Below are 13,377 nucleotides of genomic sequence, written 5' to 3' on the forward strand. Positions count from 1 at the left end.
ACAAAAGGATTTTTGCTATATACTTTACTCTGCTTGGATGGCTACACACAGGTTATCCTAGTTTGAGGTAAAGATTCAGAAGTACAGGACTCTGTTCTCAGACCCTCTTTTCTTTGTTAATAATGCAACAAACTGCCACCATGGCTTTAAGGTTAGCACTTTCTTCTGCTATACTGTAACTTGAAAGGTGACCTGTCTGAAAAGAACACCCTGTTCTAGAACATCATAAAAGAAAAATAATTGATCCTTTTATATCTTTAACTGTCTTGATATTATATGATTGTTGTCATAGGCTGAGTTGAGGTTTAAAACTGTGAATCTGACTTTGAGAGTTCACATGCATATAGAAATGTTCTCTGACCCTTGCTGCAAAAGGAAAATGAAGAAGCTAAAAATTAATAGAGCCCTGGAGTATGTTGGCAATTAGAGTGAACAAGATTTCAGTTGCTCTCTATCATCAGCTTCTCACACTGTTGGATAGATAGGATATTTTTAATTTACACCCCTTATTTCAATCTGTCAAAAAAAAATCTTGAAATATTTGTATATGTTCCAATTAGAGTAGCATTAAACCAGTTTTTAAAACTACACTTTAAGAAGCAGAACTTGGATTAAGGAAACACTAAATAAACTGATTAATGTGTGAGATATGTTCTTGCTTGCTTATGTTATTATTAAGAGGATATTGTTTAATAATATAATGCATGCTATATCCATCCTTAGAAGAATATTAAACTACTTTTGTAAATAGAAAAAAGTTACATTTAGAATTATTTTAGTATTACCTAGGGTGGAGAGGGAGTATTACATTTTTGTGTGGTCTATATTTCTCATTGTACATTAAGGGTGTACCTCCAAAAGGAGCAGTGGTAAAGGGGGCATGGTGGCTTCAAGTCACCTTTGTATCTTCCCAATGCTGGGCTGCTCCTGGCATAACACAGACAGCACTGGGGTCCTGTCAGAGTTACAACAGCCTGGCCCTGATTGCCTATGGAGCATAGTGCTGCCTGGAATCTCCACAGCAGTATGTGCTGCAACCCGACCCCTGAGGTGCTTGTCTCACCACCAGCCTCTTTCTCCCCTCCCTCCACCCCCATCCCCCCAAAGCACACCACATATACCAGGGCTTGCAGCTATCTTCCACGGTTCTGGCCCTGGGGAAATCCTCTAGCCAAATACTGGGCTTTAGTGCTCCTTTACACTGCTTGGGCCCTTTCATCCAGCATATAGGATCCAAAACCTGGATTAAAATCTTACCTAAGATATATAATTTTTCTTGTCTTCTTGAGGGGAGCAACTATTATTTGATATACAGGTGGAGTTTTTTAGAAGATTATAGAACCATAGAAATGAAAGGTTGAAAAGAACCTTGAGAGGTCATATAGTACAGTCCACTGTGCTGAGGCAGGATCTAGACCATCCCTGATAGGTTTTTTCTAACTTAAAAGCTGCCAGTGATGGGGATTCCACAACCTTGCCTGGAAGCCAATTATAGTTCTTAACTGTACTTATAGTTAGAAAGTTGCTGTTATTTATTTATTTATTGCTAATATCTAACCTAAATCTCCCTTATTGCAGATTAAGCCCATTACTTCTTGCCCTTCCTCCAGTGAACATGGAGAACAGTTGATCACCATCTTCTTTAGAACAGGCCTTAACCTATTTGAAGACTGTTATCAGGTCCCCCCGCAGTCGTCTTTTCTCAAGACTAGACACAGGTGTTTTTAACCTTTCCTCAGAGGTCAGGTTTTCTAATCCTATTATCATTTTTGTTGCTTTTCTCAGGACTCTCTCCAGCTTGTCCACATCTTTCTTACAGTGCGGCATGCAAAACTGGGCCCAGTACTCCAGCTGAGGCCTCACCAGTGCCAAATAAAGTGGGACAGCTACCTGCCATGACTTACATACGACACTCCTGTTAATACATCTCAGAATGATATTAGCCTTTTTCAATCTGCATCAGATTGTTGGCTCATATTCAATTTGTGATCCATTATAACCCCGAGATCTTTTTCAGCAGAACTACTGTCTAGCCAGTTATTCCCCATTTTGCAGTTGTGCATTTGATTTTCCCATGCAAAGTTTAATACTTTGCACTTGTCTTTACTGAATTTCATCTAGTTGGTTTCAGACTGGTTCTCCAATTTGTCAAGGTCATTTTGAATTTGAATTCTGTCCTCCAAAGTGCTAGCAACCCCTCCCAGCTTGGTGTCATCTGCACATTTTATAAGCATATTCTCCACTCCACTAGCCAATTCATAAATGAAATTATTAATGGTACTGGACCCAGAGAGATCCCACTATATATGTCCTTCCAGTTTGACAGTGAACCATTGATAACTACTCTTTGAGTACAGATTTTAACCAGTCTGCCCCCCTCCCCCTGCCAAGTAATTTCATCTAGACCTCAGTAAGCCAGTACCATGTCAAGGAAGGAAATTAGATTGGTGTGGCATCACACATTTATGTGGGTTATAATTTATCACCCTATTTTCCTTCAGGTGCTTACTGGAACAAATTGTTAAAAAAATCAATTTGTATCTTTCCAGATATCAAAGATAGGTTGTCTGATCTATAATCCCCCGAGCTCTTCTTTGTTACCCTTTTTAAAGATAAGTTCTATGTTTTTCCTTCTCCTGTCCACCAGAGTTCTTAAAAAAGATAATCACTAATGCTTCAGCTAGTTCCTCAAGTACCCTCGGGTGAATTTCATCAGGCCACGCCAACTTGATTACATCTAACTTATCTAAACATTCTTTAATTTGTTCTTTCCCTGTTCTGGCTTGTGTTCCTTCCCCCTTGTTAATATTAATTGTGTTAAGCATTTGGTCATAATTAACAATTTTAGTAAAAACTTAAGTAAAATAAGCATTAAATACTTCTTGATGCCATCCATTATTAACTCTTCCCCACTGAATGGTGAACCAACGCTTTGTATCTTGTTCCTGTTGTATTCATAGAACCTCTTCGTTCTGGTTTTTATATCCCTTGCTAAGTGTAACTCATTTTGTGCCTTAGCCTTTCTGATTTTGTCCCTACATGCTTTGTGCTATTCTTGTGTGTTCATCCTTAGCAATTTGTCAATTTTTCCATTTTTTGTAGGACTTTTTTGATTTTCATGTCATTAAAAAGCTCCTAGTGCCACCATATTTACCCTTTACTATTCTTCCTATCTTATCCAGGTACTGCTAATCACTGATTGAATTTTAATTATAAATGTGATACATAAAGCAACTGTCCCAATGTATAACCAGAGATTTTAATTGCTATGAGAATATTATACCTCCTTTGAGAGTTTCATGTTCTCCAGCTCTGTGATGTCCTCTGTCTTTCCAAATAATTATTAATGATCAATTTAGCCTCATGCCTCATTGGCCTGGATTACTTTAGAAATGAGCATCCTGGGAAAAACAGAGAACATCCATGTACTCCAAAACCTGCGTAGTTCCCATTTTCTTCATTTTTTATAGGTACCCCTAAGATCCATAAACTTGGCTGCCTTGTATAATTTTAGATGGTGTGGCCTGAGATTAATCTTTCTGTAGGGTCACTGTATGGTATGAATTCGACCCACACAGTGGCTTTGTTTTAGAAAGGGTGGGGAATGTTATAAATTCCTGCTAGTTTCAAAGTTTTCCTCTCACCCATGAATATTAATTTTTTTTAAGTGTTTAAGAGAAGTTTGTATTCTTCTGTTTGTAAACATTTTGCCTGATGGCTATTTGATTGACCTGGCTCCACTTTGCACATTGTTAGTGCTTTCATTTTACTTTTGATGTAAACTTCTGAGTGAATAGTGCCATAAGTGGCTGTCTACTTTCATCAGTTTCAGCAGAGCATTTGATGGAAAAAATACTTTTAATGTTTTTGAAGTGATAAACACAATGGGCTTAATAGATATGTAGATGTTATCCCTTGTGCTTTAAATATGCCAAAAAGTTGTCGTCTTCTTACTCCCTAAAACATGAGGAATATTTATTTATTTATTTATTTATTTATGTAAGTGTATAAAATATGTAATTCCATCTATGTTGGGCAAAAATTAACACACACACACACACACTCTCTCTCTCTCTCATTGCTCCTAACAATAAATAAACTTCCAACCTCAGACATTCCCCCCCTCCCCCCCCAAATACTTGGGAGAAAACAGTGGGATGTGCAGCATGCCTGGAAGTTTAACAGTTCTGAGGTCTGGCTAACCAAGTGGGGGAAAGGCGTTCCAGAGGTGAGGGACCCTCATGAAGAAGTTGCTGGCAGAGTGCTCTCCCTGTATGTAGAGGAGGAGGGTCCAGCTCAAGCACCTCCACTGATCTTAATCACGACAGCATGTCACAAGGAGGGAGACAATCCTACAGGTAATCAGGTCTCAAACCATTTGGGGTTTTAAAGGTTAAAACTGCCAATTTGAATTCTATCCACTATAGCCAATGCAACTGCTGCTATAGGGTGAAGTGAGCTGATATGGCTTATCGAGCAATTATTATACAGATGATTCTGGATTGTCTCCTGCAGTTCATAAAAGAAGGGCCTATACTAATGTAAACTCTGATTTACATTCTCTGGAAGTTACAGTGTTGAATAATTTTAAAAATAGTGGATTTTAAAATAGTGATCCGGAAATGTTGTCAGAAAAAAGCATACAATGCTATAATAAAAAACAAACAAAAAAACCTCACCTTTATAAATTCTCAAGAAAACAAAGAAGTTTTAAAAATGGAGGTTCAGAAATCTTGGCAGTCTGCCCTCCTGGTTTTCAAGCAGCTGCTCCTATAATAAGCACAACATTGTCCTAAGGAAAGAGAAATACATTTGTGTTCATTTGACAAGTTAGAATGTTTTGTTATTAACAGGTTTGGCAAACATCGCAAAGATGACAAGATTGAGAAAACTGGTAAAATTAAAGTTCAGGAAGCCCTTACTTCAGAAGAGGAGAGAATACGAATGAAGCAAGAACAGGAGAGGTAGACTTCAGTATTTGCTTAAACATTAGTAGAGAGAGTTTTTTTGTTTTTGGGGGGGTTTTTTGTGGTGTTTCTAAACTCAAGAATTTACATGCATCTGAAGTTTGGTTTTCATTGATAAAATTAGCCAAATGCTGGTGTGTTTATATAGTTAATATAACAGAAAGAAACAGAGAGAAACTGGATTTGTTTAGGACATAAACAGTGACAGTTTCTTTTGACTGCGTTCAGTATCTTTTATGCGACCAGTAGCAGCTGTATAATTATTTCTTAATTGGGGCACGTGAAAAACTGATTTTTCTCAAGACTGGTTCTATAATCGATTTTACAGACTTCTGAGAAAACAAATATTTATATAAAATTGAAATACATTTTGTATCTTTCCCTTAAAGTCTTCCATACCTAGTTTATAACTAGTTGTTTTTATGCTGTTCTGAAATAGAATTTAAAACTTGATCATTGCAAATAAATTTGTCACTGCAGTTCTGTTTATGTTGTTATGGAATAATGTGTACATTAAACTGTTAATTGTAAAACCAAGTGGTGGGTACCTCTATTTTTGCCTTGTTCTCCTTCCCTTAACTTTTGAAGCCTGTATATTGTTTGTGTCAGATGCTCCTCATTATTTTAAACAAGCTAATATTTCCAATCTGAATTTCACCCTGTGTCTTACAGACTCCAGGGATTCTGGGCCCAGGCTCTGTTATCTCTTATTATTTCATTTAGGGCTAAATCCAAGAGAAGATTAGGAAGTGATTTGTTCACAGTCTGAAAGCACCTACATGGGGAGATTTCTGAGAGTAGGTGACCTAGGAAACAAAGGCATAACAAGCTAAGCTTAAATTAGACAAACTCAGACTAGAAATAAGGTGCACATTTGTAACAGTGAGAGTTATTAACCATTGGAACAACTTACTTAGGGATGGAGTGGAAGACTGTATGTTTTTCTAAAAGATATGCCCTAGCTCAACCAGAAGTTGTAGGCTTGATGCAGAAATCACTGGGTGAAATTTTATGACTTGTGAAATGCAGGAGGTTAAACTAGTTGATCATGATGATCCCTTCTGTCCTTAATATATATGAATCTGTGAACTGTATATTTGATGTTTGGCTCCCCAAAAGATATGTGGGATTAATCTGTTAACAGAGTTTAATTGTAAATCTCTGCGTTTCCCTCTGCTAGCATAGAGGCCGAACCATGGCTTTTGATCTTTACTTATGGCTTAATTTTCCTTTTATTGATAAAACCAAAAATAGGAGCACTAAATGTCTTCCTGTTTTGTTGAGACATTCTTTTGAAGTAATTGCTCTCTCAAATAAAACTGTAAAGGAAAGTTTTGAAGCTGGAGGAAATATGTAACAAAGTGTGTGTGTGTGTGTTTATATCATCATCAAAGCTGAATGTTAGAATCTGCATGATGCACAAAATTATTTTTCATGGTAGGGAAATTTTCTGTTATGCGCACTCTCTCAATAATATCGGTGAGAGTATAGAATGTGCATGTTATAAGACAGATTGTAATAGTCGCTCTGAGTACTACCATGTAATTGTATAGCCACCTATGTATGGAACAACTTCCCAATCCCCATTCACCAAACTACTCTCACCTCCTTGAAATCTCTCCTTAATACCTCACTCCTGCTGTGTCACAAAAGAATTTATATATCCACTCGAATCATCAATATGTGCACATGCCAGAACTTGGTAACAGCATGATCTTATTATTGTGACCCAGATCTTTCCTCTCTTCTCAGATCCCCACCCCAATTGTTGGTTTCATTCTTGTTGTGTCATGTGTACGATTATTATGTAATTTTTTTGTTGTGGGGACCTGTACTACTAATAAATCATAATAACATAGCAACAAAAATGTGCTGGGTGCTTCCTTAAGTTTCCAAAAGTACCAGATTGTGACTCAGTCCATGGTGTTTTTGAATTGTCACAGTCAGATTGCAGTTCTTCCTTTCTATTTTCTAATGTAACTATATTAGATACATAATAAATTACTGCCCATGCAAATTAACCAAAAGTCTTGAAATAATTACTGGGGGAGACAGTAAAATGATGCTGGTTCATAATGGCTCCTTTTTTCACTTTTATTATATTTTAGTGGCACAGTTCACTTACTCTGTTTTGTTTGGTGTTTGAAGCTCTATACCTTTAATGATGCAATACTTTTGGGAACTAGGCTGAATTTAATGAATTTACTATGTGTAAGAGGCTTGGAACAAAAAATCCTTAGGGGTCAGAGAACAAGTGAATGGTCCATTAAAAAATCAATCATGCCCACAATTTTATAAAATTATTATACTCTGACTTTGCAATTTTAATAGTAATGTGCTTACAATAGTATTTTGCTTAAACTCTTTAAAGTATTTTGTTCATATTGATTAGAAGACAAATAAGCAAATTAATGTACTTCAATTTATCACTGATTGAAATGGATAAAAACTTTTATGAATACAATACTAATACTAACAATAATTCCTTTTAAAAGGGAGTGTCATTTTAGCCAGCTCTGGTGCATGTGTTCCAGCAGCAGTAACAAAGCAGTTTAGCACAGGATGTAAATTGTCCAGTTGAAAATACAGGGGCATAGACCAGATGTGTTTAGCAAATACCTCCATTAGAACTGCACCCACCATTCTTATAAAAATTGTCAGAGGATACTTATTAATGGTAAATTGTCAAGATCTCAGGTTGATGTTTCACCTGACAACACAGTACTGTGTATCTCCTTTCTAGGGGCACTGGTTTACTCCAAGAAGGGAGGCTAGTGAGTTATCTTGGCACACCACATCATGGAGGATCCTTTGTGCCTGACATCCATGCTCTAATCTTGCCCCTCCATGTGCAATACTTGGAGTGGTGGTGTCAGTGGGTCCCCTCTCCTCCAGGGAGGCAGGGGCAGTAGCATGGGCCCCCTTTTTCCTAAGGAGTATCAGGAGCTTTCCTCTCCTTCCTCAAGAGGAAGGGTGGCCTCCAAGTGTATCTGCTTGGATTGGTGAGATGCATCTGCTAGCTGCTTCTGCTCCTGCCCTGCATAGAATCCCCTGGTGGGGGGTTTTGGTGCCGTCCCTTCAGAGTATCAGAGGGGTAGCCGTGTTAGTCTGGATCTGTAAAAGCAACAAAGAATCCTGTGGCACCTTATAGACTAACAGACGTTTTGCAGCATGAGCTTTCTTGGGTGACTTGCATCCGAAGAAATGTGTATTCACCCACGAAAGCTCATGCTGCAAAACGTCTGTTAGTCTATAAGGTGCCACAGGATTCTTTGTTGCTCCTTCAGAGTAGTTGATCTTGCATTTAACATCCCTTAGAGACATATGGGGTTGACACCTCAGGGGTTTCAGGTTGTCTGCAGACTCAGGCAGACACTGCTGTATTGGTTACACTCAGGTCACGTTTTCAAACTTTTCTGGGCAACTAAAAGCGCTAGCGTTACTGCCCCGGCTGCGCTTCCCTTTGTGGATGCTCATCTGACTGTTGTACCCAAACCTTTGGCTCCCACAAGCTTTGAAGGGTAAGATAAAGTCTCTATATCTGGCCTTTCAGTCCCATTCCTCGTGGACAGACTCCAAGTCTGGTGCCTCATGGGAAAGTTGGATCCTATACCCCAACTGCTCCGACAAGTCTCTTCAGAGCCTTCCTACTCCCTCCCCAGAGTTGCACTCACATGTGTACTGTGGATTACTGTGTCATGCTTTTGTGGCCTTCATGACAATTACAGCAAGTAGCACATAGGCTTTCCAAAGGCACTTCTAAATTTTACACACACGTTAGCTCATAGATGAAGTACTTGAGATACACAAATCTATGGAAAAATAACTTCACTCCTGAGTGTCTTTTGGGTCTTAGTGTCTTCCAGAGAGTCCAGACTTCTTCTGCACCCTCCTCTTCTGCTATCTGGTTCTGGTCTGTTCCCCTTGCTGGAGGGAGACTTCCTTTTAATGCTTATTCTAACACCTTTGCTTTTTCCTGTCCTTCCCCAGGGATTTTCTATTCTCCAGCAAGTCCAAAGTCTTTGGCTAGGTTGTGGACTGCTTGGATTTAGACAGTTCTTCAAGTAGTGTCCCTCTGGGTGCTCCACATCAGGATATGTGTGTGCGGGTCTGCATCTGCACCCTACACATCCTCATGCCACAATCCAAGGGCATATGGGGGTGTGTGTACCTCTCTACTTCCTTCTTAACTGTTTTCAGCTTGAGACAGTGCATTGCAGCGTCCATTAGCTAAGCCATGTGACTTGTTACACCTCTTGCTTTTTTTCCCCTTAATTTTACAGGTATTTCTTTTCTTTTTTTATTTTTCCCTTATATAGTAGTTTGTGCCTTTTGGAAATGGGGAGGATTCTCCTTCCTGTTTTTTCCTTTTCCTGTTCTGGGCCTCAAGCTGCAGCCTTGAGTATGGCTGAGTATAGGTTATGCCCAAGACCCCAGGCTTCAAACCCTGTCACACCTGCTACAAGTCTTTTCCCTGCAGCAACGGGCATTCAAGCTGCTTCAGTTGCCTTGGGAAAAACCACATTCCCTCCATATGCAAGATCTACTCAAATTCAGGAACTAATAGTACAAGAAATTCAGAGAGATCAGACTTAAACTCCTATTTTCTGAGACGTTCAGGGTCTGAGTCACCCCTGTACATTGGAGCATCCACCTGCCTCCAGTTCTTTGGTAGCAAACACTCCAGGGGCCCTAGGGTACCACCAAAGAAGAAAAGACCCTACTCCTGAGAACGGGACAAGAGAAGGGAAAATTCACTCCAGCAGACAGAAGCTCTAGAACCCAGCAAAGGCTGCTGTCATATACTGACCCAACCTCAGTACAATCCCCAGTACTGTGATATATATTGACTCCTGAGGGTCCATATCAGAGTCTCCAGTACAATCTAAGCTGCTCTCTTATGAAGATCTTCAGCTCATGGAAGAGCTTGAATCATCATTGTTGACAGATACTAGAAGGATTCCCCACTGGTACCGACTCATTTCTTGGAGTCTACTTACCCTCCATCCATGCCATTGTCAATTGTGGCTTGTCCTCCAGTACCATTACAGTCTCCACTGCACCACTTGCACTCCTCTGATAGACCCCACATAGGACTTGGAGATATCTATATGTGGCTTCTCTGCCTTCAAGCCTCACTCTCTTGAGGTTCACTGTCAGGAGGAAACTCCTAGCAGGAAACACGTCAGAGACCCTGGCAGGGACATCCATGGGGCCTCACCCGTACTCTTATGCTCCACCTCAGTGGGCATACTGGAACCCTTGGGCCTCCTATGGTGACCATTTCTACAGGGTCACTTGCTTCTAGAGGTATAGACAGCAACCACAAAACCTGATCTCTGTTCCATTTGGTAGGCCTTTACCTCAACACACAAGAAATCTATGCTTTCACCCATTCAATGCATAAACTTCACTGAGGCCACTTCATCACCACTGCTAGACCCTACTTGCCGAAAGATTTGCCACAATGTCCAACCTTGTTTCAAAGATATATATAATAATAATAATAGATATACCAATCTCCTAGAACTGGAAGGGACCTTGAAAGGTCATTGAGTCCAGCCCCCTGCCTTCACTAGCAGGACCAATTTTTGCCCCAGATCCCTAAGTGGCCCCCTCAAGGATTAAACTCACAACCCTGGGTTTAGCAGGCCAGTGCTCAAACCACTGAGCTATCCCTCCCCCAACAAAGATGGCAAACCACAGCACAGGCTTGCCTACAGCTTCTGGGCCATGTGGTATTCTGCACATTTAGCAAGACTAATCTCTCAGTGTCTTCAAGCCTGGCTGAGACCTGTCCATTCACTCAACAAGTACATTCTCTGCCCATACCTTGCAGGGGCCTCGTCTTCTAATTGGGTAGAAAGACCCACTAAATATGGGAGTTCCATTCCTGCAGCCCCTCTCCCCTGTGAGTCATCACCATAGACACTTATCTGCTAGGTTGGGGCACACACTCCCAAAACCTCATAGCTCAGAGAAGATGGACACCTTTTGGAGGCTATCCTCAATATCAACATATTAGAGCTTAGAGCAGTTCATCATACTTGCTAGCACTTCCTCCTCCACATCAGGGGCCACCCGACCAGAATAATGCTGAACAACAGATCAGCAGTGTATTATATCAAATGTCAAGGCAGAGAAAGATCCCACTCATGTGCAGAAGCCATAAAACTCGTAAATATACAATGCGTACAGATTTCAATATCTACCAGGACTACTGAACAGTGTGGCGGATTCTCTCAGCAGACATTTCAGCATCAACCATGAATAGGAGCTGTGAACGAGGTTTTCCAAAAGAGATGTCTTACCTGCAGCAATCCACAAATACATTTCTTCACAACTCCATCCAATAAGAAGTGTAAACGACTCTGCTTGAGGGGAGAAAATCGCTGCAACTCAATGGGGGATGCCCTAGTTATTCCTTAGCCTTGTGTACTGCTTTATGCTTGTCCTCCCACTCCCCTACTGCTTATGTTCCTGAACAATTTGAAACAAGAAAGATTACTAGCCATCATCATAGCACAGTATTACTCAGACAGGTGTACAAAGCTAGTTCACATGTCTCTGCTACGCCTCTCCATCTTTCCCTGTCAGTGAATCTTCTCACCCAAGAGTCAAGATCCATCACTCACCCGAATCTTGTGGCACTTCACCTCAAGGCCTGGCTACTAGATAGCTCTCTGGTATAGAACAAGACTGCTCCCCAGGTGTATTAACAGTTCTGCTTCATAGCAGACTTTCAACAAGGCAAACTTAATTGCAGAATCTATGCCGATCTAAGCCTCCTCTTGAGTCTTGCCTTACACATGTTCTCGATTACCTGTTCAAATTAAAAACCTCAGGATAATCATTGAGTTCCATTAAAGTTCACCTAGCCACTGTCTCAGCCTTTCACACACAGCCCCTATTGAGGGGTTTTCAGTTTTCACGCATCCAACCACAACAGAGTTTATGAAAGGCCTGTTCAACCTCTTTCCACCTTGGGACCTCAGCTTAGTCCTCGGAGCACTGAGGAAACCTCCATGATCATGGAACCTATGACGAACTGTTCCCTCCTTCATTTGTCCCTTGACACGACATTCTTCATAGCCATCACTTTGGCTAGGAGGATAGGAGAGCTTGGAACCTTGATGGCTGCACCCAGTATATAGAGCGTTTCACTGTGGCAAGATGATGCTTCATTTTCACTATCTCTTCTTTCCCATGATTTCCTCAGAATTTCACATCAACCAAGAGATTCACGTGCCGGTGTTCTAGCCCATGCCTCACTCTTCCATAGAAGAAATGGGCTTTCATACACTGGACATAAGAAGAGCTCCCAGCTTTTTACATAGATGTGACCAGGCCCGTCAGGATTTCACCCAAACTTTTAATCTCAATTGCAGAATGTATGAAAAGACAGTTGATTTCCACCCAAACACTATCCAAATCAGTTACTGGCTGCATCTTAAACTGTTACAAAGCCTCAGGGGTTGGCCCTCCTCCGAGAGTCATTGCTCATTCCACCAGGGATCAATCTACCTCATTAGCCCAAAAAACATACCTATTCCATACATCTGCAGAGCAGCCACCTGGTCCTCAGTACCCACATTTTTCCAGCACTGTGCCCTTGTGACTGCTTTCAGAGCTGACACAGCTTGCAGTGAAGCTGTTCCATGATCTGTACTGAATCCTCCTCCTCAGCAACCTTCTCCATGATGGGGATACTGCTCAGGAGTCTCCTTAGGTGAAGCACCCATAGGGACACTACTCGACGGAGGAGAGATTATTTATCTTGTACAGTAACTGGAGTTCTTTGAGAGGCGTGTACCTATGTGTGTCCCACTACCCACCCTTTTCCTGCTCTGCCTTGGAGTCTCTCTCTTTGGACTGTTGTGGTTGAGAAGGAACTGGAGTGGCAACAGGTTCACCCTTCCCTATGTACCCTCCTATTGGGGCACAATGGTGACCTGGGGCACAAGTGTGAACCCAAAGAGACAGCCGAAAAAAAACCCTCCAATTAAGAGCACATGGTCATGCACGTTTATCCTGATGTGGAGCAGCCACAGGGGGACATTTCTTGAAAAACTCATTCCTGTACAAGGTAGGTAACATCATCTTCTTGATGTCTGTATTGTTTGGTTAAATACACCCATAGCTTGCCTTCTTGCAGAGGAGTAGCTCCCTCCACCCTTAGAACTAAATTAACTCCTTTTACCCATATAGCAGACATGAGAGAAATATAGACTGAGGTATCTATAATAGTTATATGATACGGAGTTATTTTCCATGTTCATCACAGCTAGATACTTGTTTTTAATAAAAGCTGAAATTCTGATGTAATCTTATGATTCAGAATATGAATGGCCCTGTAAGCATGGGCCTGTAGTGCCTGTGTCTTAATTCAGCCTTGGGTCCATTATCTATC

The 13,377-nt window shown here is 40.8% G+C and overlaps 1 protein-coding gene across 12 annotated transcripts in view; it reads left to right on the forward strand.

Moving 5' to 3' along the window:
* PARD3 (par-3 family cell polarity regulator) overlaps positions 1-13,377 on the forward strand; it is a 627,608-nt gene that overhangs the window by 475,680 nt on the left and 138,551 nt on the right. For 9 of the 12 annotated variants that reach the window (XM_039524331.1, XM_039524332.1, XM_039524326.1 and 6 more), the window contains one exon: positions 4,854-4,964. The exons of the other annotated variants lie outside the window; for them this stretch is intronic. In XM_039524331.1, coding sequence (XP_039380265.1) covers positions 4,854-4,964 — 111 coding nt within the window. The remainder of the gene's footprint in view (positions 1-4,853; positions 4,965-13,377) is intronic. 12 annotated transcript variants of the gene reach the window in all.

Source organism: Mauremys reevesii, linkage group 2 (genome assembly GCF_016161935.1).
Source record: "Mauremys reevesii isolate NIE-2019 linkage group 2, ASM1616193v1, whole genome shotgun sequence".
Taxonomy (NCBI): Eukaryota; Metazoa; Chordata; order Testudines; family Geoemydidae; genus Mauremys; species Mauremys reevesii.